This window comes from Pseudophryne corroboree, chromosome 8 (assembly GCF_028390025.1).
Source record: "Pseudophryne corroboree isolate aPseCor3 chromosome 8, aPseCor3.hap2, whole genome shotgun sequence".
Taxonomy (NCBI): Eukaryota; Metazoa; Chordata; class Amphibia; order Anura; family Myobatrachidae; genus Pseudophryne; species Pseudophryne corroboree.
In genome coordinates, this window is record NC_086451.1 from 230129605 (window position 1) to 230155633 (window position 26029).

General features: G+C 45.6%; 1 protein-coding gene across 1 annotated transcript in view; it reads left to right on the forward strand.

The window, feature by feature from the left end:
* The first annotated feature begins 729 nt into the window (after positions 1–729).
* LOC134949816 (transforming growth factor beta activator LRRC32-like) overlaps positions 730–26029 on the forward strand; it is a 31584-nt gene continuing 6284 nt past the window's right edge. Inside the window, exons 1-3 of the mRNA XM_063938537.1 lie at positions 730–817; positions 1190–1389; positions 19529–21364. Of these exons, the coding sequence (XP_063794607.1) occupies positions 730–817; positions 1190–1389; positions 19529–21364 (2124 nt within the window). The remainder of the gene's footprint in view (positions 818–1189; positions 1390–19528; positions 21365–26029) is intronic.

Here is a 26029-nt window from a genome sequence, read left to right on the forward strand (position 1 = left end):
TACCATAAGTCTTAATAGATGGATTGTATGAAATGGGATCAAAATGGCTGCATCTCTGGAGCCTGGCCAATTGGGGTGGTAAAGCTTCCACAGGTGTACTGGTGGTAATGTTCTTAGTACCACTGAAGTGTTCGTGTAGATTAAGCTGGCGGTTCAGTTTATATTTCTCTATTTCCCATTGGTGTGATGAGAAATGCACCGTCGGCACAAATGATAGTCCTTTGCTTAAAACACGCACCTCCGTGGGAGTCAAAGTGTGGGTAGAAAGATTAAAAATTATTTCCTCCTGGATAGGGGGGTCTGCCCACTCGCCCTCGACCACGCTCTTTTACATTGGCCGCCTCGCCGCATCCACCTCCTTTTCCGCCGACAGCCAGGCGCGTGCATGCCCCTAAAGGGGAATTAGAACCGGAGGCTTGATTATCAGATATTACATCAGAGTCACTGTTAGTATTTCTGTCACCAGAAGAGTCTGACTGCCATAGCTGTTTATAGTTTCTTTGACGGAATCTTTGCTGTCTTTCATTACGGGTACCGCATGCCCAAAGATATACCCGGTTTTGCTCATAGTCGGCGTTTACTTTAGCCAGCTTTTGACGCTTGAACTGGATAAGTTCTCTTCTATAGGTGGTAACCTGTCCCTCCAATTTCTCCAACCAGTTGTTCATGGTGTCGGCAATAAGTGTCGATTTAAATTTAGCTTCAAATGCGGCTATCTTATCACGTGCTATGGATAGCTCTCTTGATGACTCTTCTATATCCAATAGCAGCAAATCAAAGCTGCACTTGTATCGCTATCCAGCGCTTGCAAAAAGTGGTATTGAACCTACCGATCGTAGGTGTATTGCGGATACGGAACCCACGTGGGAACCATTTTTCTTTGTAGTAGTCACTTAGCGTGATTGCATGATATCGGTAGTCCACTTCTTTTTGTTTTAACCTAAGCCAATCCTTGTACAGGGATTCAGTGGGCTGTGCATCTGCCTCATCATTTAAAGCTTTTAAATGTAATTAATGATTGTTTATGTTTGTATGTTATTGTGTTACTGTTTGTATCTGTGACACATAGATCGGTACTCTTACTGATCTTGTCTGAAACTGTGAATCGGTAGGTTCAATACCACTTTTTGCAAGCGCTGGATAGCGATACTTAACAAGTGCAGCTTTGATTTGCTGCTATTGGTTATAGAAGAGTCATCAAGAGAGCTATCCATAGCACGTGATAAGATAGCCGCATTTGAAGCTAAGTTTAAATCGACACTTATTGCCAACACCAAGAACAACTGGTTGGAGAAATTGGAGGGACAGGTTACCACCTATAGAAGAGAACTTATCCAGTTCAAGCGTCAAAAGCTGGCTAAAGTAAACGCCGACTATGAGCAAAACCGGGTATATCTTTGGGCATGCGGTACCCGTAATGAAAGACAGCAAAGATTCCGTCAAAGAAACTATAAACAGCTATGGCAGTCAGACTCTTTTGGTGACAGGAATACTAACAGTGACTCTGATGTAATATCTGATAATCAAGCCTCCGGTTCTAATTCCCCTTTAGGGGCACGCACCCGCTGGGCTGTCGGCGGAAAAGGAGGTGGACGCGGCGAGGCGGCCAATGTAAAAGAGCGTGGTCAAGGGCGAGTGGGCAGATCCCCCTATCCAGGAGGAAATATTTTTTAATCTTTCTACCCACACTTTGACTCCCACGGAGGTGCGTGTTTTAAGCAAAGGACTATCGTTTGTGCCGACGGTGCATTTCTCATCACACCAATGGGAAATAGAGAAATATAAACTGAACCGAACACTTCAGTGGTACTAAGAACATTACCACCAGTACACCTGTGGAAGCTTTACCACCCCAATTGGCCAGGCTCCAGAGACGCAGCCATTTTGATCGAATTTCATACAATCCGTCTATTAAGACTTATGGTAAAATGTTAAGTGAGTCAGTCACCAAACAGGTGGGGTCTGACTCGTCTGCTGTGGTTAGAAATAACTTGAGTAGAGATGAATTTCAAGCACTTAGAGATCTGTCTAGTTACACTGATATCACAATTCGCCCCACCGACAAGGGCGGGAGTATTGTGATTCAGAACTTGTCTGATTACAAAGCAGAATTAGAACGCCAATTGTGTGATACCAGTGTTTACAGGTTATTAGTGGGTTACCCCACTCATGAATTTTTCAAATTGCTATATAATAAATTACTGGTTGCATCACAAACTGGTGTGATCTCTGAAACCCTCATGAAGGCATTATTTATTGAGACACCTATGGTACCGGTGCTTTATGCATTGCCTAAAGTGCATAAATCTTTATTACATCCGCCCGGGCGCCCGATAATTTCGGCCCGTGATGGTTTGTTTCAGAGAGTCTCTTCCTTTCTTGATGCCATGCTACAACCCTGTATTGTTGATAATTAGAGATATTTGTTAGACACTACTTCATTTCTTAAATTGAAATTTTTGGGTGAAATACCTACAGGTTGTTTGCTCTGCCGTATTGATATCTCAAGTCTATATACAGTGATCCCTAACAATGAAGGACTTAGTGCAGTTAGAAAATTAATCACTAACAACCCCTTATACCTAGGTCCAGATATAGATTTTTTTCTGGATCTACTGCAGATGGTGCTTACATTTAATTATTTTTTGTTTGACGGTAAATTTTATTTGCAGACTTCTGGCTGTGCGATGGGGTCCCCTGTGGCCCCATCATACGCTAATACTTACATGTTCTTAGCAGAACAGGAGATTTTTTTCGATAATCCTCGTTTTTCTGAGTCTATTTTATTTTTTGTTAGATACATAGATGACTTATTTATTGTTTGGAACAATACTTATGAGTCACTGGTTGAGAGACTTGAGACACACAACTCTACTGGACATCCTATCCAATGCACATACAATATCAGCCCTGATTGTGTTAGCTATCTAGATGTATTGGTCCGTTTGGTTAACGGACATTTAGTTACTGAATTATACCAAAAATCGACTGATAGGAATACCATCCTTCATTCAGATAGCTGCCATCCTAAAACACTAAAATTTGGTTGACCCTACTCCCAGTTTCTAAGGGCGGTCCGGGTCTGTAGCAATACTAGTACTGCTAGTGCTCAGATTGACCGCATGATTGGTAAATTCGTGCAGAGGGGTTATAAACTTAAATCTTTACAGCAGGCTAAATTAAAGGCTTTGAGTTGTGATAGAAATACACTCCTGTTGCCCAAGGCACCTTTGCCCAAAAATAAGAGGTTACCGTGGATTAACCATTTTAACACTCTGAGCGGGAATATCTCACATGCTGCTAAAAAACTATGGCCCATTGTTAGCACGGACAATAGTCTACGACTACAGGAGACATTTATCATGCCTTCATATACTAGGGGTAAGAATATCAAGGATTGGGTGGTTAAGTCCGACATTACAGGACTTGACAGCACCCAGAGCGAACAAAATACTTTTCTGACACTGCAGAAAGGCTGTTTCAGGTGTCTCAATTGCACTACTTGCAGAGCCCTCACCATTGGTACATTTTTTTGCAATCCCTTTAGTGGTAGAAAATACTTCATCCAGCACAGGGTCACATGTACAACAAAATTTATCATTTATATGATCACCTGCCCATGTGGCCTTAACTATGTTGGCAAATCCGACCGCACGCTTCGTGAGAGGATTGCCAATCATAGATTGGCCATTAGGAATGCTTTAGCAACTGGTCGGAGTGATCAACCAGTTGCGCGTCATTTCTTACAGGCAAAACATAGCGTTGCCTGTTTAAAATACATGATCATTGATCATGAACCATTGAGACAGCGCGGCGGTGATAGATCGCTCAGATTGCTACGGAAAGAATCCAGATGGATTCACGAGTTACAAACACTTGCCCCCCGGGGACTTAACGAATCCCTGGGACTACATTGCTTTCTTTAAATCGTTCTCTATAAGGTATTATTTGTAACATTATTGGTGTGCCGATTATTCCCTTGTTATGCTCTGTTTTAACGCTAAACTTATCTTTAAACTTGTCATTTATCATTATGGCCAGGTACCGGTTTCCCTGTTCCAAACCGCTGCAGTATGTTTTTAAATGTAATTAATGATTGTTTATGTTTGTATGTTATTGTGTTACTGTTTGTATCTGTGACACATAGATCGGTACTCTTCTGATCTTGTCTGAAACTGTGAAGTTTTGCTTACATTTGCCCCGGTTACGCGTTGAGTATTGATGACGTCATCTATGGGCGTCTGCACTCGCGTCCCGCGCCGGAGCTGTTTGACACGCTATGGTGAGCATTTATAAGGTTGGTGTTTCACTGTTTATATTGTCCTGATGAAGAAGTAAACACTTCGAAACGTTGCCTTACCCTGCTTGTTGCCTGATATTATTTCTGAGTGCCGCCCATCTGTCTGCTATATATATATATATATATATAGTCCAAATGAGACCAGCACTCCTTACTTAGGTAAATGATAGCCCCAGTACCATCCAGTACATAGTAAATACCAATTGTGCAGAGATGATGGTGGCACTCGTGGGTCTTGCGATATAAACTATAGCAGTCAAACAGCTTTCATGCTATAAAGCTGTCAACAATTCATTTATTTAAAATACATTTTGTCAGAACATAAATATATTATATATATATATACTATTTTTTTTAATGCCAACCTCTGCAAAGTCAAGGGGGATTGCGTGGGGCCCCAGAGATATCAGTGTACCGGGCCCCAAGATTTCTGTTGCCGACCCTGCAGTGCAGTAAACGTGCCATGCAATGTATTGAGGCTTAGTGCCTTCTATTATGTATAGTGGTGGTTATTCATTACTGTGGTTTGACTTAGGGGTTTATTTATCAAACTGCAATGAGCCAAAAATCCATAAAATAGTTCTTTCCTCATGCTCTTCTTCAGTTCAATTGTACTCTGGCATTGTCGCATTGGGAGCCAGCATGTAGTCAAAAGGTCAACATTCATAATGTCGACACTAGACTGTAGACAGATAACATTGTCAGAATGTCGACATTAGGGTCAGGCTGTGGATGGCAGGCTTAAGGTTAGGCTGCAGGGGAGGGTTAGGGGTAAGGATTAGGGATAGGATAGAAATACTTACTGGACCACTGCAGCATCAGAGGTCAGACCAGGAAGTGACAGTCACATAACACTAAGACCCATTAGATGCCACTGCGACCACCAGGATAAAGGTAAGTCACCGCTGGGCCACCAGGGATGATATGTCCACATTCTAATGTGTCGATATTTCATCACTGTCTACATGATGAATGTCGATGCAGACAGCATCAACATTATGCAACAGGGTAGACACACCATGAGGGGTAAAACAAATGATTGATGACCTAGGTAGATTTGAAAAATGGTCAAGAACATGGCAACCACAGTTTAATGCTAAAAAATGCAAAATCATGCACTTGGGTCTCAAAAACCCAAAGTCTAAATATAGTATCAAGGGTACTATAATGGAAACTACTGAGGAGGAAAGGGATTTAGGAGTCACTATTTCAAGTGACTTAAAGGTAGGAAAGCAATGCAACAAAGCAATGAGAAAGGAAAGTCATATGCTTGGTTGCCACTGGCGTTTCTATAATGGGTGCAGTGTGTGCGGTGCACACGGGCCCCTGAGTCCAGAGGGGGCCCCCACCGCACACGCTGCACCCATTCTGTGAATACTCACCCCTCCGGATTCCCGCGGCGACGTCCACGGCGGTATTAAAACTCAGTGAAAATGGCCCAGCGGCCATTTTCACGGAGTTCTGCGCATGTGCAGTAGAGAAATCTCAGGGAAAATGGCCGCCCCGCCATTTTCCCGGGGATCTGCGCATGCGCAGTAGAGTCTGAGCACACTAGTGCTCAGACTCTCCCCGCTGCCGGCAGAGAGGAGGGGGCCCGAACAGAGGAGGCTGCACTCGGGCCTCCTTCTCTCTTAAAACGCCGCTGTTGGTTGCATAGGGAGAGGAATCAGTAGCAGGAAAAAAGAAGTGATAATGCCACTGTATAGGTCATTGGTACGGCCTCATCTGTAATACTGTGTACAGTTCTGGAGACCATGGGGGTCATTCCGAGTTGATCGCTCACTAGCTGCTTTTAGCAGCAGTGCAAACGCTAAGCCGCCGCCCTCTGGGAGTGTATCTTATCTTAGCAGAAGTGCGAACGAAAGGATCACAGGACGACGGCAAAAAATTTTCAAGCAGTTTCTGAGTAGCTGCAGACCTACTCCTACCTTGCAATCACTTCAGTCTGTTCAGTTCCTGTTGTGATGTCACAAACACGCCCTGCGTTCGGCCAGCCACTACCCCGTTTCCCCAGGCACTCCTGCTTTTTTATTTGACACGCCTTCGTTTTTAAGCATGCTCCCGGAAAACGGTCAGTTACCTCCCAGAAACGCCCCATTCCTGTCAATCACTCACCGATCGGCAGTGCGACTGAAAAGCGTCGCTAGACCTGCATCGGCTTTTGTGAATGTACTTCACGTGTGTGCAGTGCGCACCATAAGCATGCGCAAAAGTGCCAATTTTTTGCCTGATCGCTGCGCTACGAACAACGGCAGCTAGCGATCAACCCGGAATGACCCCCCATATCTCCAGAAGGATATAAATACATTAGATAGTGTACAAAGAAGGGCAACTAAAATGGTGCATGGCCTACATCACAAAACTTACCTGGAAAGGCTAAAAGATCTTAACATGTATAGTTTGGAGGAGAGAAGGGAAAGGGAGGACATGATAGAAACTTTCAAATATACCAAGGGTTTTTACAAAGTTCAGGAGAGAAACATTCTTCAAAGGAAGAGAAGTATTAGAACTCGAGGACATACACTGAAACTGGAGGGAGGCAGGTTCAGGGCAAATTTAAGGAAAAATTACTTCACAGAAAGGGTAGTGGATAAGTGGAATAGCCTCCCATCAGAGGCGGTAGAGGCTAAGACTGTAGAGCAATTTAAACATGCTTGGGATAGGTATGCGAATATCCTTACAAAGAATTAAGGTTCAAAAAGGGCTGAGATGACCTAAAGGATAAAAAAGGGGCAGACTAGATGGGCGAAGTGGTTCTTATCTGCCTTCAAATTCTATGTTTCTATGTTTCTATTATGATCATGTCAACATTATGGCTGTTGACATATCGTACCCAACTCTGTGAGCCAAATCAGACTTGCATAAGAAGCATTTATACCTTAAAGCATTTACAGGTTATGTTTGTCTTCTGACTGGCTCTTTATCTTTATTTGCTTTCAGCAAGACATCTGTATCACTTGCTATATTTCACCAGTCGTGTTATAATTCATCTTTGAATCAACTATGGATCCTGTAATTAGATTTCCTGGTGTCCCTTGTGTTGTGGCATCTAAGATATTGTGCTATACAATTTACAAAAAAGGGAACTAGACAATACAAATACAACAGGGTTAAAAAGAACCTTTTGAATGACTTCTGGCTATTTAAAGTTGTGGTTAGTTTATTTCTCAGAAAACGGATATGTGCTCTGGATGGGATATCTCACAAGAATGACAATGCATTATGCATCTTTATTTTCAACAAAAACAACTTTTACATTTCAGAACTGAGTGTATGCATCAATGGGTGATGAAGTTATAATGTATCTCAGTTCCATCACTACTAGCAGAATGGGAATAAGTGGGTGATATTGCAGCATTCGCACATTTGTTACGCAGGATTGTGTGTTCATTAAGTCTATTTAAAAATGGAGCTCTTACACCAAGAATAGAATTGGTGCAAGTGCACACTGACAATGGCTATATAGATAGTAGTTGTGTGGTCATATACATTGGCTACAATCAGGGCCAGACTGGCCCACAGGAGTACAGGGGAAATCTACCGTGGGCCCCACTGCCTGCGGGCCCACTTCATACTTGTCTACTTTTGAAAAAGTATTTCAGGGAGATTGAAAGTAACACCTATCAGCAAGGACGTGTACGGCTACATCTGAGAGGCGTGTCATAACGATGACTTATATTCAGATGTAAATGAGCCCCAAAGTTAGTAAGATCTACTTGTTGAATAAAATACACTGATACTTTTTAGGATTTGTTTGTGTATTGTGTTTTACAAAGGGTTCTATATACTGTAAGTGGCCACAAGAAACCTTATTTAAAATGCATGTAGCCTAGTAGCCATAGGGATCATTGCCCCTTATAACCAATGCTGGGAAATGACACTGATGATCCCATTTGAATGTATGTATCTCTGATTTCTTTTTGTTCCCCAAGAATGTAACAGCTACATAATGGGAGTAAGGTGCAATCAGGGAGATTGCGGTTCTATTCAGGGAGTGAGGGAGATTGCTACTATTTCAGGGAGTCTCCTGCAGAATGAGGGAGGGTTGGCAACTATGGCCCACCTACTCTTCTAGGGATCAGATTACAGACTCTGCACTTGAATTATACATTATACATAGGATCAGAGCCGGATTAAGGGGGGGTCACAGGGGGTCAGTACCCCAGGCCCTCTAATCTTAGGGGGCCCCCCTGACCGACGATCATCAGCGCTGCTGAAAGATGTTTTTTTTTTTCATTGCGTGTATACAATACACGGCTGCTCCAGCTCCCTACACTGTCAGGCGGCTGGCTGCCTGTAGGGGGAGCTGCAGCGATAACGAGCAGCTCCTCACAGGCAGTACACGAACGTGCCTGACTAATGAGTCTTCTTTGAAACAGAGCCGTCCGGGTGAGAGCAGGCAGCGGCTGCTGCTGTCTCTCTCTCCACTGACTCTGCAAGCAGCCAGGTGAAGAAAGGGCCAGTAGCTATGTGGCATGCTGTCCCATATACTGCAGCAGTGTGTGTGTGTGGTGAGTAGCATGTGATTGAATGGGTGGCCTCTTAATGGTGTGTGTCATCACAGTGTATGTATATATGTATATATGCTGTGTGCATGTAATATAAGTATGTATGCTGTGTGCATGTGTACTATGTGTATGTATCATGCTGTGTGCATGTATAGTGTGTGTGTATATGTACAGTATACTGTGTGTGTATGCATGTATACTTCCTGTATGTATGTTTACTGTGTGTGCAAGTATACTCTGTGTATGTATGTATGTATGTATGTATGTATGTATGTATGTATGTATGCTGTGTGTGCTGCGTGTGTTTGTTTAAGTATGACAATGTATGTGTGTGTGTGTGTACAGTGGTCTGACACTCAGGTGCTTCTGTATTTAATTGTAATCCGGTTAAAAAAGTCAGGAGCCCGTAGCCTCGACACATTGGTATACCGTGACCTTGTATATAGTTTTTTTTTTTTAAATAAAATCTAATTGCCGCTGCCATTTTTTACCAGGGGAAAAAAAAATAAAATCTATCATATAGTGGGGGCGGCACTCAACGGACTTCATAAGGCAAATACTAACGTATCAGAACTTTATTCCTTCATCAGAGTTCACTGATGAAGGCTTAATGTTTCGAAACGTTAGTGCTGTACATGTGGTTGGTACAGTGATTTTTGTTTGCCTTATGATGTCCGTTGAGTGCCGCCTCCACTATGTCTGCTATTAAATCCTCATGGGCCATTGCGAATATTGCTGAGAGTGCCGGGCACTGCTGCATCTGTATATGTATGTAACCTTATATATATATATATATATATATATATATATATATATATAAATAAGCATACAGTACATACATGTACGGAAACCCCCCAACGAAAATCCTGCGTTTGCCACTGCCCTAGCTAGAGCTGTTCTGCCTCTGACACAACCGCCCCCTGCTGTCTTGCACACTGAAGTCACGCTGCATCGCTGAGTGGCAGCACGAAAGGTAACGCAGCTACTGTACAGTGTACAGCAGTAGCAGCCAGTAGCAGACCAAGCGGATTGAAGCAGAGAATGAACAGACCTCTGACTGCAGCTGATAAAAAGTGGCAAAGGTCAAACAAGTAAAGAAATCTGGATTTTGAAAAGGCGAGTGACAATTCCACACAGTGATACCAGTAGCATGTGTTTCAGTGTGCACTGTGCAGCAGTGGGCTGGGGGGGGGACGGGGGACGGGACATATCATGAAGGCTATGTCATCTTCTGTGTGAATGTATGCCATGAAGTGTGTATGTCAGTAAGTATGTTTGTGTCAGTGTGTGTATTTGTGTCAGTAAGTGTGTTAGTGTGTGCATGTCAGTAGGTTTGTGTGTCAGTAAGATGTATCAGTCAATAAGTGGTGTCTATGTCAGTCAGTCAGTCAGTCAGTCAGTCAGTCGTATCTGTGTGAATAAGTGTGTTGTGTGTGTCAGTAAGGGGTATCTGTGTTAGTAAGTTTTCTCTCTGTCAGTAAGGTGTGCCTGTAAATATGTATGATAATGTGTCAGTAAATAGTGTCAGTAGGGGATATCTGTCAGTAAGTGGACTCTGTGTCAATAAGTGTGTGTTTCAGTAAGTGTTTGTGTCAGTAAATGTTTGTATCAGTAACTTGTATCTGTATCACTAAGGGGTGGCTCTCAGTATGCATATGCCAGTAAGTGGTGTGTAAGTAAGGTGTGTTTGTCTGTGTCAGTAAGGGTGTCTGTCAGTAAGTGTTGCCTGTGTCAGTAACCTACACTGATGGTCTAAATCTGGCTCTGGATGTGGGTACAGCGAATTGCTGTAGTGGGAGGAGCAGGCACACACATAATGGACATAACCAGGGGGGTAGTTCTGATAAGAGGGCCCCCCTATCTAAAGTACCCCAGGCCCCCTGAAGGCTTAATCCGGCCCTGCATAGGATACATTATACTGCACAGGACTATGGTGTATTTTGTACAGTGCAATGCTGTTATTAATCTGCTACATTTTATGCATGCACTAGTAGTATTTACTATATATATATATTTATCAAGGGGCCCAGATCATGTTCTCCCTAATGGTTAGCCAAACCTCTGTAGCGGCTGGCCACACCCCTAAGCATGGGCCCCTACCACTGCATTCCCCCGGTGGGCCCTTTATGCCCCAGTCCAACACTGGCTACAATGTTGCATGTGGCCGTATATCCACATTTAGTTCTGTGCATGTAATCAGGGCCGGCAACAGAAATCTTGGGGCCCTATACTCTGATATCTCTGGGGGGCCCCTCAACACACATACATATATGTATATGATAGATAGATAGATAGATAGATAGATAGATAGATAGATAGATAGATAGATAGATAGATAGATAGATAGATAGGCTCATTAGATATACTGCAGTGATCGGTTTTTCATGATGACTGTGATCGTTCAAATGATTCATTTAGATATTTTACTACAGTGGCAGAGTGGGAAAGAGAGAGAGACCGGGGCAGATAGAGAGAGGGAGAGACCAGAAGCATAGAGAGATAGACACGTAGACCAGGGGCAGAAAGAGAGGGAAAGACCAGAGTCTTAGATAGAGAGACAGAGAGCGAGACCAGGTGCAAAGAGAAAGAGACCAGGGCAGAATAAGGGAGAGACCAGAAGCAGGGAGAAAGTCCAGAAACAGAGAGAGAGAGAGAGAGATGCAGACCAGGGGCAGAGAGTGAGAGACAGTCCATAGGCACAAAGAGAGAGAAAGACCAGAGGCTTAGGGGGATATCCTATTAGCCCCGGTAAAATATCGGGTGCGAAAAACGTATGTTTTTCGCAATTTTTCCTGGTGTTTCACTGATTTTTTTTTTACAGGCTATCCAGATTGATTGCCTGTAAAAAAAAAAAAATTCCCTTTCTCCCGAAAACACACAGGTTCAGTGAAACCTGTGTGTTTTCAGTAGAAACAGACCCGTTTTCGCATGAAAACAGGGCTGTTTCTGGGGATTTGGTTTCGCCTGCCTGAGGTAGGCGAAACCAAATCCCCGATGGCCGGTAAAACCTGCAGCGTCCCCGTTCTCCTGCTGATGTCAGGGATGCTGTGTGGCCGCTGACTGGGGGAAGCCGCCGGGTGACTGCTGCCGCTGGGGATCTGTGTGTAGCTGCGGTGTCCCGTTGACGCGGGTGCTGTGTGGCCGCTGGCTGGGGGAAACCGCCGGGTGACTGCTGCTGAGTGTCTGCGTTCGGCGCAGTGCCTGTGTGTCTCACAGGCAGTCGGCGGCAGCGCGCTGCACCGGGAGCTGTCAGGAGCCGGACCCTGTGCAGTGTCAGGTAACCCCCGATAAGCCACCGCTTGTGATGGCTTATCGGGGGTAATAGGATAGCCCCCGGAGAGACAATTAGCCCCAGTAAATTACCGGGGCTAATTGGATATCCCCCTTGGAGAGAGAGAGAGAGAGAGAGGAGAGAAAGAGGGAAAGAGCAGATGAGGCGGAGAGAGAGGGGAGGGAGACCAGAAGATAAGGAAGGGGAGGACCATGGGCACAGAGAGACACAGATCGGGGACAGAGAGGGAGACACCATGGAGAGATAGAGAGCCAGACACAGACCAGAGAGAGACAAACACACACAGATCAGGGGCTGACAGACAGAGAGAGAGAGAGAGAGAGAGAGGGAGGGAGACACCAGTGTTTTTTCACTAGTGAGGCTGCCACCTCACACAGCTCCAGGGAAAACGTTCTTTATTTCTCCAAGCACCCAGGATCCCTTTTAATACTAACTGGGACTCCTACCTCTGTCTGCTAGTGTTAGGGATTAGGGTGCTTCTCCTGCTGAGGCCATGCTTTTTAGTTTTCAGCTTTTCAGTTTTCCCCACTCTATTGACCTTCGGAGAGCACAGTCTCCGATTCGTCCAATCTTCTGTGCTGCTGTTAAACAGTTATGCAGTCGCTGGGTCCTAGCTCCTGCAGTGTTTAGAGGCTGTCTGCCGGACTCCCACTGCCAGCACATCACAGCTGCACTGTGTGAAGAGAGAAGAGGGTGATGCAGCGATCAGCGCTCCCACTGCACCGGCGTCCAGGCCAGGAACCCTGTTCACTCTTTTAGCCCTGCCCTCTGTTACTCTCTCTGCTCCTCGGCAGCAGAAAGCGTCAGAGAAGGACAGGCACAGCGCACATATGACGTAGCGACGTTGGAAAAGGAGGCGTGGCCAGCTGATTGGACCAAGTGACAGAGTATCGGCAGTGGGGTTGGACTGGCTGCGGTCTGTTAATTTTTTTTTTTATCACTTAACTTTCGGGTGGGCGGAGCGGGCAGTGCAGTTTGAAAACTATTAAAAGGCATTGTGGCCCTGATTTTTGTGCCTGTGATCCTCGGGGCCCCTCTGCACCTTAGGGCCCGGTATGGGTGTCCCCTTTGACCCCTCCTGTCGCCGGGCCAGCATGTAATGAGAGTGTAATTACACCTAATTTGCATTTAGCTCTACATCAGCCCTAATATAGCCATAATTCTTAGGAACACTTGTACTCTTTAGTATGAGGTCTATTTTTATTATAAAAACTTATATTTTCAGATTGGACTGCATCAATGCCATTGGTGTTCTGGTGCACCTCAGATCTCTCACCTGGCTCGCTCTCCATGCACGGTATCAGGGAAAGCACATGGGGGTATGTATAGTGAAGTACTCTGCCACTATCCCTTCCTCCTAAATCCGTGTATAATACAGATGTGTCCACATACACCTTTACTCATATTGTGACAAATAGCCCACTTGGCTTGCCATGAAGATACTGTGACAAAAGCACGAGGTACGCATACCCTGTACACCACTAGTGAATATGCATGTGTAAGGTATGCAAAATAAGAAGCAAATTTGTGAAAAATGTAAATAGACTGAGGACCAATATGACTGAGCAGTGCCATGTATCCCGTAATGCTGTATTGTGCAAACTTACAGAGCTAAGTGTGCGAGAAAAGTGCAAATACCAAGTCCCCAGTGCACTACTAGTCTGTTGGTATTTGGATCAGTGGTTGAAGTGGAAATTTTGAAGTGGGGGCATGCAAAAGTCAAGGATGTAGTTATGCGCGCGCCAAAGGCGTGCACGCTCCAGAAAAGGGGGCATGGTCACCCAAAAGGGGGCGTGCCCTGTGTAGTAGAACCCCTTATACTATCTAGTACTGGTGCCCCTTTCACTTTATAGCACACGGTACGAGCCTAAATTCACATTAAAGCACATGGTACGAGCCGAAATTCACATTGTAGCACATTGAATGAACCGAAATTCACATTGTAGCACACTGAATGAGCAGAAATTCACCTTGTAGCACACTGAATGAGCAGAAATTCACCTTGTAGCACACTGAATGAGCCGAAATTCACATTGTAGCACACTGAATGAGCCGAAATTCACATTGTAGCACACTGAATGAGCCGAAATTCACATTGTAGCACACTGAATGAGCCGAAATTCACCTTGTAGCACACTGAATGAGCCGAAATTCACATTGTAGCACACTGAATGAGCCGAAATTCACATTGTAGCACACTGAATGAGCCGAAATTCACCTTGTAGCACACTGAATGAGCCGAAATTCACCTTGTAGCACACTGAATCAGCCGAAATTCACATTGTAACACACTGAATGAGCCGACATTCACATTGTAGCACACTGAATGAGCCGACATTCTTTCACATTGTAGCACACTGAATGAGCCGAAATTCACATTATACCACACTGAATGAGCCAAAATTCACAATGTAGCACACTGAATGAGCCGAAATTTACATTGTAGCACACTGAATGATCTGAAATTCACATTGTAACACACTGAATGAGCCGACATTCACATTGTAGCACACTGAATGAGCCGACATTCACATTGTAGCACACTGAATGAGCCGAAATTCACATTGTAGCACATTGAATGAGCCGGAATTGACATTGTAGCACACTGAATGAGCCGAAATTGACATTGTAGCACACTGAATGAGCCAGAATTCACATTGTAGCACACTGAATGAGCCGAAATTCACATTATACCACACTGAATGAGCCAAAATTCACATTGTAGCACACTGAATGAGCCGAAATTTACATTGTAGCACACTGAATGATCTGAAATTCACATTATAGCACACTGAATGAGCCGACATTCACATTGTAGCACACTGAATGAGTCGAAATTCACATAGTAGCACACTGAATGAGACAAAATTGTGACAGCAGGGACAGCCAGAGTGACGACAGCGAGAGAAATAGTGACGACAGCGAGAGAGACAGTGACGACAGCGAGAGAGACAGGGAGAGAGAGACAGTGATGACAGGGAGAGAGAGAGAGTGACGACAGGGAGAGTGACGACAGGGACGACAGGGAGAGTGATGACAGGGATGACAGGGAGAGTGACGACAGGGAGAGTGACGACCGTGACGACGGGGAGAGTGATGACAGTGACGACAGGGAGAGTGACGACTGGGACGACAGGGAGAGTGACGACAGGGAGAGTGATGACAGTGACGACAGGGAGAGTGACGACAGTGATGACAGGGAGAGTGACGACAGTGACGACAGGGAGAGTGACGACAGTGACGACAGGGAGAGTGATGACAGTGACGACAGGGAGAGTGATGACAGTGACGACAGGGAGAGACAGTGACGACAGGGAGTGACGACAGGAAGAGACAGTGACGACAGGGAGAGACAGTGACGACAGGGAGTGACGACAGGGAGAGTGACGACAGGGAGAGACAGTGACGACAGGGAGAGTGACAACAGGGAGAGACAGTGACGACAGGGAGACAGTGACGACAGGGAGACAGTGACGACAGGGAGAGTGACGACAGTGACGATAAGGACAGTGACGACAGGGAGAGTGACGACAGTGACGACAGGGAGAGTGACGACAGTGACAACAGGGAGAGTGACGACAGTGACAGCAGGGAGAGAGGTGACAGCAGGGGAACATTACCTAATTTGTTGCTGGCAGCAGTGAGCGGTGGACTGCTGGCGACGTCGGGTGGCTGGTGGCTCGTGGCTGGCGGCTGGTGAGTGGGGGCGGCGGAGACGGGTGGCTGGTGAGCGGTGTGCGTGGGCAGCTGGCGGCGGTGACCGGCTGTGAGTCAATACAGCGCTCTACACAGCCGCCGCGCATCGACGGGGAGCACCATGTGCAGCAGGATGCCACTTCCCTTGCCTCCTGCTGCACTTTCATGGGCTAATTTCCGGGTCAGTGGAAGAAGTGGCGGTATACCATACCGCCATATACCGCCCCACTTTGACCACTGATTTGGATGCAATAATATAAAAGACAATATGTGGTGCGAAAGTAAAAAATTGCATATACAAAGCACAGTTTTTAAAACTGGGTACACATCTAGGCCGATCTGCCGACCTATCTAGCAATTGGTAAGTACATACATGGCCAATATATCACTCAGTATGTACCCAGCTTTAAAGGCCTTTATTGACGGGCAGATGTGGGTAAAGATGTGTGCTGAGCTAACCGCTCAGCACGCATCTCTCCCCCCCACTCAGCACAGCGCGTGTTGTGCTGAGCGTGTGTGTATGGGGGGGGGGGGGGGCAGCTCATTTCACCCAGCGGGTGAAATGAGTGACCTGCTAGATTGAGCATGCTTGCAGGCCAATCTAGCATTAGCGATAACAATGCACGGGGCCGCGCATCGTTATCGCTGTGGGGGGTACACACGGACAGATCATGCTAGCCAGATTGCTTAGATTATCACTCCGTGGGTACCCCCAGAGCCGGCGTGACCTGCTCAGCAAGGGGATGCAAAGCAGGTAGGCGCCAGTATGCAGAGGTGCTCTCCCTGCTCTGCATCCCTGTGCTGTACAAGACCGTTGCCGCTGGCTGCTGCTGTGCCTGTCACAGCGGCGCCGAAAGCTGTGTTTGCAGCATCAGTTTATTCCCCTTCCCTCCCCTAACGAGACTGCAGCAAGATGTTCCCCCCGGTCACCCCGCAGCACCTCATATTGCTGCCTGCCTGCAAGCCACCGGACTCATCACAGCCACGCTCTCCGGCCCAGTAACCATCTATACAAGGCAGCACTGTGGGTGCCGTGGGCAAAAACAGGCAGCGCTGTAGCAACAAACACAGCATCCCCAACGGGCGGACGCGGCTTTGAGCGCTGCGCTTCACTTCACTGTGCAGGGGAGGGCATGAGAGTGCAAGCAGGCTGGTTAGCAAAACCACAGAGACTCTGGGATCTCGCACTAGGTTACCATGCCAGTCTGTACTTCAACATGCACCAGATTGAGGCAGCAGCAGCGGAGAGTGGAATGCAGGAGAGGGATCCATTTAGGTTCCAGGAGGTGAGATCACAAGGGATTTATTGGTAATTCTGTGTTCTGTCCCACGCCCTAATGTTCTGCCAAAGTAAATGTGTCACCCCACACTGTGTTCTGTCACTGTGCCCCCCCCTGTGTTCTGTCATTGTGACCCCCCGTGTTCTGTCACTGTCCCCCCCTCTGTGTTCTGTCATTGTGTCCCCCCCTGTGTTCTATCACTGTAACCCCCCTGTGTTCTGTCATTGTGTGTGTGTGTGTGTCCTGTGCTCTGTCACTGTGCCCTCCTGTGTTCTGTCACTGCCCCCCCCCTCTGTATTCTGTCACTGTGTCCCCCCGTGTTGTGTCATTGTGTCCCGCCCCCTGTGTTCTATCATTGTACCCCCTGTGTTCTGTCATTGTGTCACCCTCTGTGTTCTGTCATTGTATACCCCCGTGTTCTGTCACTGTGTCCCCACCCCTCTGTGTTCTGTCACTGTGTGTCCCTCGCTGTGTTCTGTCATTGTGCCCCCCATCTGTGTTCTGTCATTGTGTCCCCCCTCTGTGTTCTGTCATTGTGTCCCCCCGTGTTCTGTCACTGTGTACCTCCCTCTGTGTTCTGTCACTGTGTCGTCCCCCCTTGTGTTCTGTCATTGTGTCCCCCCCTCTGTGTTCTGTCACTGTGTTGTTCCCTCCTCTGTGTTCTGTCATTGTGTCCCCCCCTCTGTGTTCTGTCACTGTGTCACCTCCCACCCGTGTTCTGTCACTGTGTCAACCAAAATTCCCAAAATCAGTCCCAGCCACTGTGTCAACCCTTTTGGTTTTTTTTTTGGTTTTTTTTTTGTCCCAGTCACCGTGTCACCCTCCTCTATGTTCTGTTACTGTGTCACTCCTCCTTTTGTTCTGACCCAGCCATTGTGTCAGCCCCCCCTGTGTTCTGCCCAGTCACTGTGACACCCACCCCCTGTGTTCTATCCCAGTCACTATGATAACCCCCCTGTGTTCTGTCCCAGTCACTGTGTGACACACTTCCACTCTTTGTTCTGTCCCAGTCACTGTGCTACCCCATCTCTCACATCTGTGTTCTGTCCCAGTCAATGTGCCATGATCTGATGCAGGACATGAGCCAACTGGAGCTTGCACACTGGCAGCCAATCAGGAGTGGCTGCAGGGGCTCGAAAACAGTGCCACAAAGTTTAAAAGGAATTACTGTGTGTGGCATAATGTGTAAGGAGCATTACTGTGTGTGACATAAGGTGAAGGGGGAAATACTTTTGGCATAATGTGTATAAGGGGTACTACTGTGTGGCATAACATGTGTAAGGAGTACTACTGTGTGGCATAACATGAATAAGGGGCACTTTCCTGTGACGTAATATGAATAAGAGCCACTACCGTGTTAGGCACTACTGTGTGGCATAATTTGAATTGGTGGCACTATTGTGTGGCCATGCCAATTCCTTGTGAGACCACACCACTTTTTTTTGTATCGCGAAGTATGGGAGGGAGGGCGCAAATTTATAGTTTGCAGGGGGGAGCTGTACACCCTAGCACCGGCCCTGGTACACCCCTTAAGTTGTGCCATACACAGTAGCGGATCTTGTTACGGACACACAGGATTTTTGCCCGGGGCGCTGCCTTCCGGAGGGCGCCGGCGCCATGGCAAGATCCGTTACTGTTTGTCAGTGCCCCCTGGTGCTGTGCGGCGCTGTGAAGGAAACTAGATGGGTAGACGCTACCCGTCTAGTTTCCGTTCGTGTAGAGGACCTTTGCTGTGTGGTGCACGATGACGTCATTGCACACCATTGTGGGACTGGCACATAGACGCTAGGGGTCAAAATTGACCTCTAGTGTCTATGCTGTGCTATGGGAGAGACGTCATGACATCTCTCACATAGATCCGAGGAGCGGAGTGGAGCAGCGCGGCGGAGGTCAGCAGCGGTCGGGAATCAGGAGCGGGGATAGTAAGTATTAAATTTTATTTTTTTGTGTGTTTTTTTTTAAGCGGTGCTACTCTACAGGGGGCACAAATGGGGGCACAACTCTACATGGGGCACAAATGGGGGCACAACTCTACAGGGGGCGTAACTGACCATGCCCCTGTATAAACCACACCATTATTTTTGCCCGGGGCACCACAAGGGCTAGAACCGGCCCTGGCCATACGATAGGTGAATGAGGACATGTGTACAATGGTGAGGGTGGAATATAACTAGTGAGGAGGAAGTAAGTATACTTATGTCTTCCCTATCTCCTCTTCATGAGTAAAAAGCTGGTAACCAGAAGAAGTGAGCTGGGATGATGTCTTTCACTTACCAAAAATGCCACATTTGCTTGCGCATCATTAATTATAAGGAGGACCTTATTGATAGTGAATGGGAACGCTAAGGGAGGTTTATACAGTACCTTGAATGGCACTATATTATAGATCTTTACCTTTATTGTATTTTATCTCATATGTGCACCAAATCTAAAGTCTTTTTTTTTGTTTCAGAGTGTATTTGAAATGAAATGCCAAAACCTCTCCCTGCACACTTTACCCAGGAGCCTGTCAAACAATATTAAAACGCTAGATCTATCACATAACCTCATTACAAAACTAACAAATAGATCCATGTCACATTTTTACAACCTTGTAAATTTAAATCTTTATTACAATCAACTGGAAACCATTGAAAATGGAGCCCTGGATGCTTTATCACACCTTCAGTCTCTTAACCTTGAATCAAACAGGTTGTACAAACAAAACTCATCTCACAAAGGGGTTTTAGACCATCTCCAGAGATTAAAAACATTAAATCTTGCAAATAATAACTTGGACAGTGACATGATGCACTGTTATTTATCAAGCGCTACTTCACTGCTAAATCTGGACCTGTCAAGGAATGCAATAATAATCCTGTTCTCTGAAATGTTTGCTGGAGTTCCACGGCTGTCAACGTTAGATCTTTCCGACAATTACATAGAGGAGATAGAAAGAGGTACATTCAATTCGCTGAAGGATCTCAGAGTTCTAAACCTTGCGTTGAATGCCATGCATTGTATTGCTAGCTTTGATCTTCTCCAGCTGCGTTTACTGAACTTAAGTTCAAATTCCCTTGAATTCTTTATTGGTCAAAATTCTCAAGAATCCTACCAATTGAGCAACCTAGACCTAAGCCAAAATAATCTACAGCACTTTCCAATCCTGCCCAAATTTCATATGTTGCAACATCTCAACCTCTCAGGAAATAATATAGGTGAATTGATCCCTTCTTCATATGAAACAGAGCACAGTTTGGGAGCTACAACTTGGCACGAAGCTACTGCTGAACTGGAACTTCCTGCTGCCATTGAAAATATAATTTCACATTTAACACACCTAATTAACTTGGATCTTAGTAACAACCATCTTGTCACATTTCCATGGTATTTTCTATCCTATCTGAGCACACTTCAAAAGTTAAACATGGCTGAGAACTGTCTTCATAATGTGACAGATGGTTTTTCTATTAAGATCTCAGATAAGATGAAAAACAGAAAAAACATGTCTTTGAGGGTCCTAGATCTTCGGGCAAACTCTATTCAATCCATCCCTTATTGGCTATTTGATATGCTGCCAGGAATTGAGCAAATCAATCTAAAAAACAACAATATTAAGTTTTGTTCATGTTGTCATAATGGACAGAATAACTCTGCATCATCCGTAGATGTCTGCAGTAATTTCTCTGATGCTCATAATCTCCATTACTTAAACCTGCAAAACAACAGCATTCAAGACATTCCACCCCATGTTTTCCACCATAAGTCTTTGTTCTCGCTGGATTTGTCACATAATGCAGGGTTAAATATACAAGCAGGAGCTCTAAAAGAAGTAGAACAGTCACTACAGACACTTTCACTTAACAGAAACTGGATGAATGACACTCAAGCAAATCTCCCCTGTCTGAAATGGTTAAAATCATTGGATTTATCCAACAACAGACTTCAGGTGTTTCCACCCTCTCTACTCTGTTCTTCATTGGAGAGTTTAGATCTTCAAAACAATTCTCTACGTAGTATAGATGAGAGAGCAACTCTTATCTGGACAAATAGTCTTAAAAACATATCTATCAGTGGTAACTCATTTGACTGCTGTTCCCTTAATTGGGTGCACTCCTTACTTATTGCTGAAACAAATATTCTAGATCTTGATAAAGCATATTGCATCTATCCAAGTAGTAACACAAGAGTTCCATTTATTAAACAAAGTAACCACGCTCAACATTGCCACCATAAAACAGGTGTTGGGTATCTTAAATTTGTGATCATGGTTTTAGTATCTGTCACCCTTTGTTCTATATTTGTTATGGTTAGAAAATGCAATAGAAAGCTTTGTAGATTGTGCAAGCTCAGGAGTAATAAGATTGCCTCTGAAATACACAACCCAATAAAAAGTGTCAAAGTGGAGTGCAAACAAGTCTGCCCTGCAGTCAGCAGTAATGGAATATGTTAATAAAAAGAACACATAAGCTATAATACATAATAGCATGGGATCATACTTTGGTATTGTGCTATAGTGATGGGCAACAGGCCACGCTAACTCTTGTAGGCCCTACACACATGCCGATTTGTTTGAAAGATATGAACGATCTCGTTCATAAATGAACGAGAACTTGTTCATATCTTTCAGTGTGGAGGCTCCAGCGATGAACGATGCGCGGCCCTGCGCTCGTTCATCGCTGGTCCCTCATCGGCTGTGCATGCAGGCCAATATGGACGAGCTCGTCCATATTTGCCTGCAGTTCTATAGAGCCGCGTGACGGGGGGAGTGAAGAAACTACACTCCCCCCGTCACCACCGCCGGGTCGCCCGTCGGACGTATATGCCGTCGGGCAGCTCGGCGGCGGATCAGCATGTCTGTAGGGCCCTTTACTTTTGTCCACATCTTTGATGCTATATTTGCTAGAGCTTGTAACACTTGTTTAAATGTCTGCTGATGTTGCTATAGACAGATTTGTCTTTCTTTAAATAAATGTATTGCAATTATTGAGATTATCTTAAATTGACATATCCTATATATATCAGATTATGGTGGTCATTCCGAGTTGTTCGCTCGTTGACGATTTTCGCTATGCTGCGATTTGTTGCTAAATGCGCATGCGCATGGTACGCAGTGCGCATGCGCTAAGTTATTTAACTAAAAACTTAGCAGTTTTGCTGGTGTTCGTGCGGCGCTTTTCAGTCGCACTGCTGAACGGTAAATGATTGACAAGAAAGGGGCAATTTTGGGTGGTAACTGAGCGTTTTCCGGGAGTGTGCTAAAAAACGCAGGTGTGTCAGGGAAACGCGGGAGTGTCTGGAGAAACGGGGGAGTGGCTGGCCGAACGCAGGGCGTGTTTGTGACATCAAACCAGATACTAAACGGACTGAGCTGATCGCAATCTAGGAGTAGGTCTGGAGCTACTCAGAAACTGCAAGAAAATATTTAGTAGCAATTCTGCTAATCTTTCGTTCGCTATTCTGCTAAGCTAAGATACACTCCAAGAGGGCGGCGGCCTAGCATTTGCAATGCTGCTAAAAGCAGCTAGCGGGTGAACAACTCGGAATGACCCCCTATATGTATGTGTGAAATGAATCAGCACCTGCAGGGATCTTGCTTGTGTTGGCGTTGATGGTGTTGAATCTGATCTCCAATGTATTTGGTTCTGAAAGGCACTGAGAGTTTAGGAAACCCTTTTCTTGGTGGACATGCATTTTAAAAAATTATTGCGTTCAGGGCTATAGCTCAGACATGGTGGAGTTTATGTTACAGGTTTGAAGTTCTGCCAAGCAGCGCAATTCTGGGTGTGTCTTGGCTGCAGATTTAAAGCAGCAATAATTTAAAAGACAAAACCAGCTTGAGCTCCGCATCCGAGATTGTGGGAAATGCACAGCTTCACAGAGCATTGAACCTATTATATAGATCCTGATTTGCATTCTCTTAATACTCTGACAATTATTTTCCCAGTGGTCATATGTAAACTGTATGAGGCATAGGAAAATAGGAAGAGGACAAGAGTGTGTGTGGTGGATGGGCTGGGAGGGGATCGGGGTTTGGGAGGGGTGCTAGCCTTGCCTATAAGCATTACATTTAATATTCATTACCATGATCAGAGGCGTAACTAGGGTTTTCGGAGCCCAGGGCAAGATGAAGAGTGGCCCCCCCCCAAAAAAAAAAAAAACAACAACAACAAAACACCAGAAGGGGTGTGGCCACTGAAAATGCCCAACAGTGCCAGTTACATGCCCCACAGTGCCAGTTACATTGCCCCACAGTGCCAGTTACAATGCCCCACAGTGCCAGATACATTCCCCACAGTGCCAGATACATTGCCCCACAGTGCCAGTTACAATGCCCCACAGTGCCAGTTACAATGCCCCACAGTGCCAGTTACATTGCCCCACAGTGCCAGATACATGCCCCACAGTGCCAGTTACATTGCCCCACAGTGCCAGATACATGCCCCACAGTGCCAGATACATGCCCCACAGTGCCAGATACATGCCCCACAGTGTCAGATACATGCCCCACAGTGCCAGTTACATTGCCCCACAGTGTCAGATACATGCCCCACAGTGCCAGTTACATTGCCCCACAGTGCCAGATACTTTGCCCCACAGTGCCAGTTACATTGCCCCACAGTGCCAAATACATGCCCCACAGTGCCAGTTACATGCCCCACAGTGCCAGTTACATTGCCCCACAGTGCCAGATACATGCCCCACAGTGCCAGTTACATTGCCCCACAGTGCCAGATACATGCCCCACAGTGCCAGTTACATTGCCCCACAGTGCCAGATACATGCCCCACAGTGCCAGATACATGCCCCACAGTGCCAGTTACATGCCCCACAGTGCCAGTTACATTGCCCCACAGTGCCAGATACATGCACCACAGTGCCAGTTACATTGCCCCACAGTGCCAGATACATGCCCCACAGTGCCAGTTACATTGCCCCACAGTGCCAGATACATGCCCCACAGTGCCTGCCCCCAAAACGCTGTGCTCTCCTCCCCTCACATTGCGGCGTGACGGGGGCGAGTGGTGCATGATGCCCTGGCCGCCGGCGGCGCCCCCCTATGCTGGGCCTGCCAAGGCGCCCTACCCTAGTTACGCCTCTGACCATGATGCATCCATACTTGCCTACCTGACCCACTCCATGAGGGAGAAAATGCTCTGTTCCTGGACTTTCCTGGTAATGTATGATTGCCATCACCTGTGGTGAGCTACTGTAGTTAATTGATAAGAAAGGTGTTTCACCGCAGGTGATGGCAATCATACATTACCAGGAAAGTCCAGAAACAGACCATTTTCTCCCTTATGGAGAGGGTCAGGTAGGCAAGTATGGATACATCTGAAATTGCATTCCCATTTACCCCAAGTCAACATGTATTAAGTAAAACAACCTTTTAACATTGATGACATGTTTTCAGTGATAACAGTATGTACTTGTATGTGGCTTTTATTCAATAAACATAATAATTTCATTTAAAATAAACTATTCTATTTGGTGAGTTTGGTGCTTAAAGAAATAGTCCCCATTTTATTATATATAGAGAGCATAAAGTGCATTCCTAACAATAGCCAGGATTACCAGACCCCAAGGAAGTCTCTGATTAAAGAATGGATCTAGTATAATTTCAATTACATGTGTGCATGACTAAGCTGATTGGGGTGTGGCTTGGGTAGGTACCTACTCACTTGTGTGATTGAAATGGAAAATATGACGGCTTTATAAACAATTTGATAAAATGCTAAACCTACCCAGCATGGAGAATATATATTGTTTACATGATGTATGTACAGGTATATGCACAAATAGTCATACTGGCATAATATAATATAACGTTGGCTGTGTCATCTCCAAACAGTGTACAACAGAGGCAGACATAGCAAGGGTTAGAATATTTTGGATAGACATTGCTACAGTAGCTGGTGCATAGAGTGGGTTATGGATCAATAGAATTACAGTAAGAAAGACCACAATCATTAGGTCGACACCATATGGTTGACAGTGAAATGGTCGACATAACAAGAGGTCGACCTGTTCATTAGCTCAACCTATGAAAGGTCGACACCGGAAAAGGTCGACATGTTTAAAAGGTTGACACATGAAAAGGCCGACGTGGAAAAGGTCAAAACAGGAAAGGTTGACGCAAGATTTGTGCATTTTTAGTGTCATTTTTGCCGTCTGAGCTCGTGGACCCCCAATTAGTGCACCGTGTCCCCTTGCATTTTTTGATCCGCTTGCTATACTTCGGTCAAGGAGCCTCGCTCTGATATTGACCTAATAAACATGTCAACCTTTTGACCATGTCGACCATACGGTGTTGACCTATTGACTGTCTAACTAGACACTGGGGATCTATTGACCTCATACCCATAGGATGTACAGGGGATATGTATGAAAAAGTAATGGGAAGAGGAATTATTCACCATATAGAACTGGGGAAAAGGATATTATATTGGTAGGTAGAAGTTTCCACACAGACCAGTTGGAAAAAAAAAAGGAAAGCTGGGTCATAGGTATAAGTGCAAGACTATCTCAAAGTAAGACTGATCACAGACTGTAGAGAAAGTAATAGGTAATGGCAGGTTAGTGGGCTAATATGTGGTAGCAAAATGGAGCAGAAGTATTAGCTGTGAATAAACAGAGGGCTAGATTGTATGTGAGGAACACTAGTTTGCACTAGTGAAAGTGTACATATTAATTAACTTTCTGCTTGGTCTGTTTACTTGGTACATATTAGTTTCTATCTGGTACCTTACCCAGGCCTACCATCAAGGGTCTTGGGTGGCAGCCATTCAGAAGCTGCCGAGTGGCTCAGGGCCGGCTCTATAGTCGTAATACTGCCACGCATCTGTCCCTGCTGGTGTACATCTGGCTCGGCCCCCGATCCACACTGCTAGCTGACAGCTTGGAAAACTTACAGCAATACGTGCTGCAAATTTGGCCTGGTGATTTAAGGGTGTTGAAAACCCAGGTACTGACA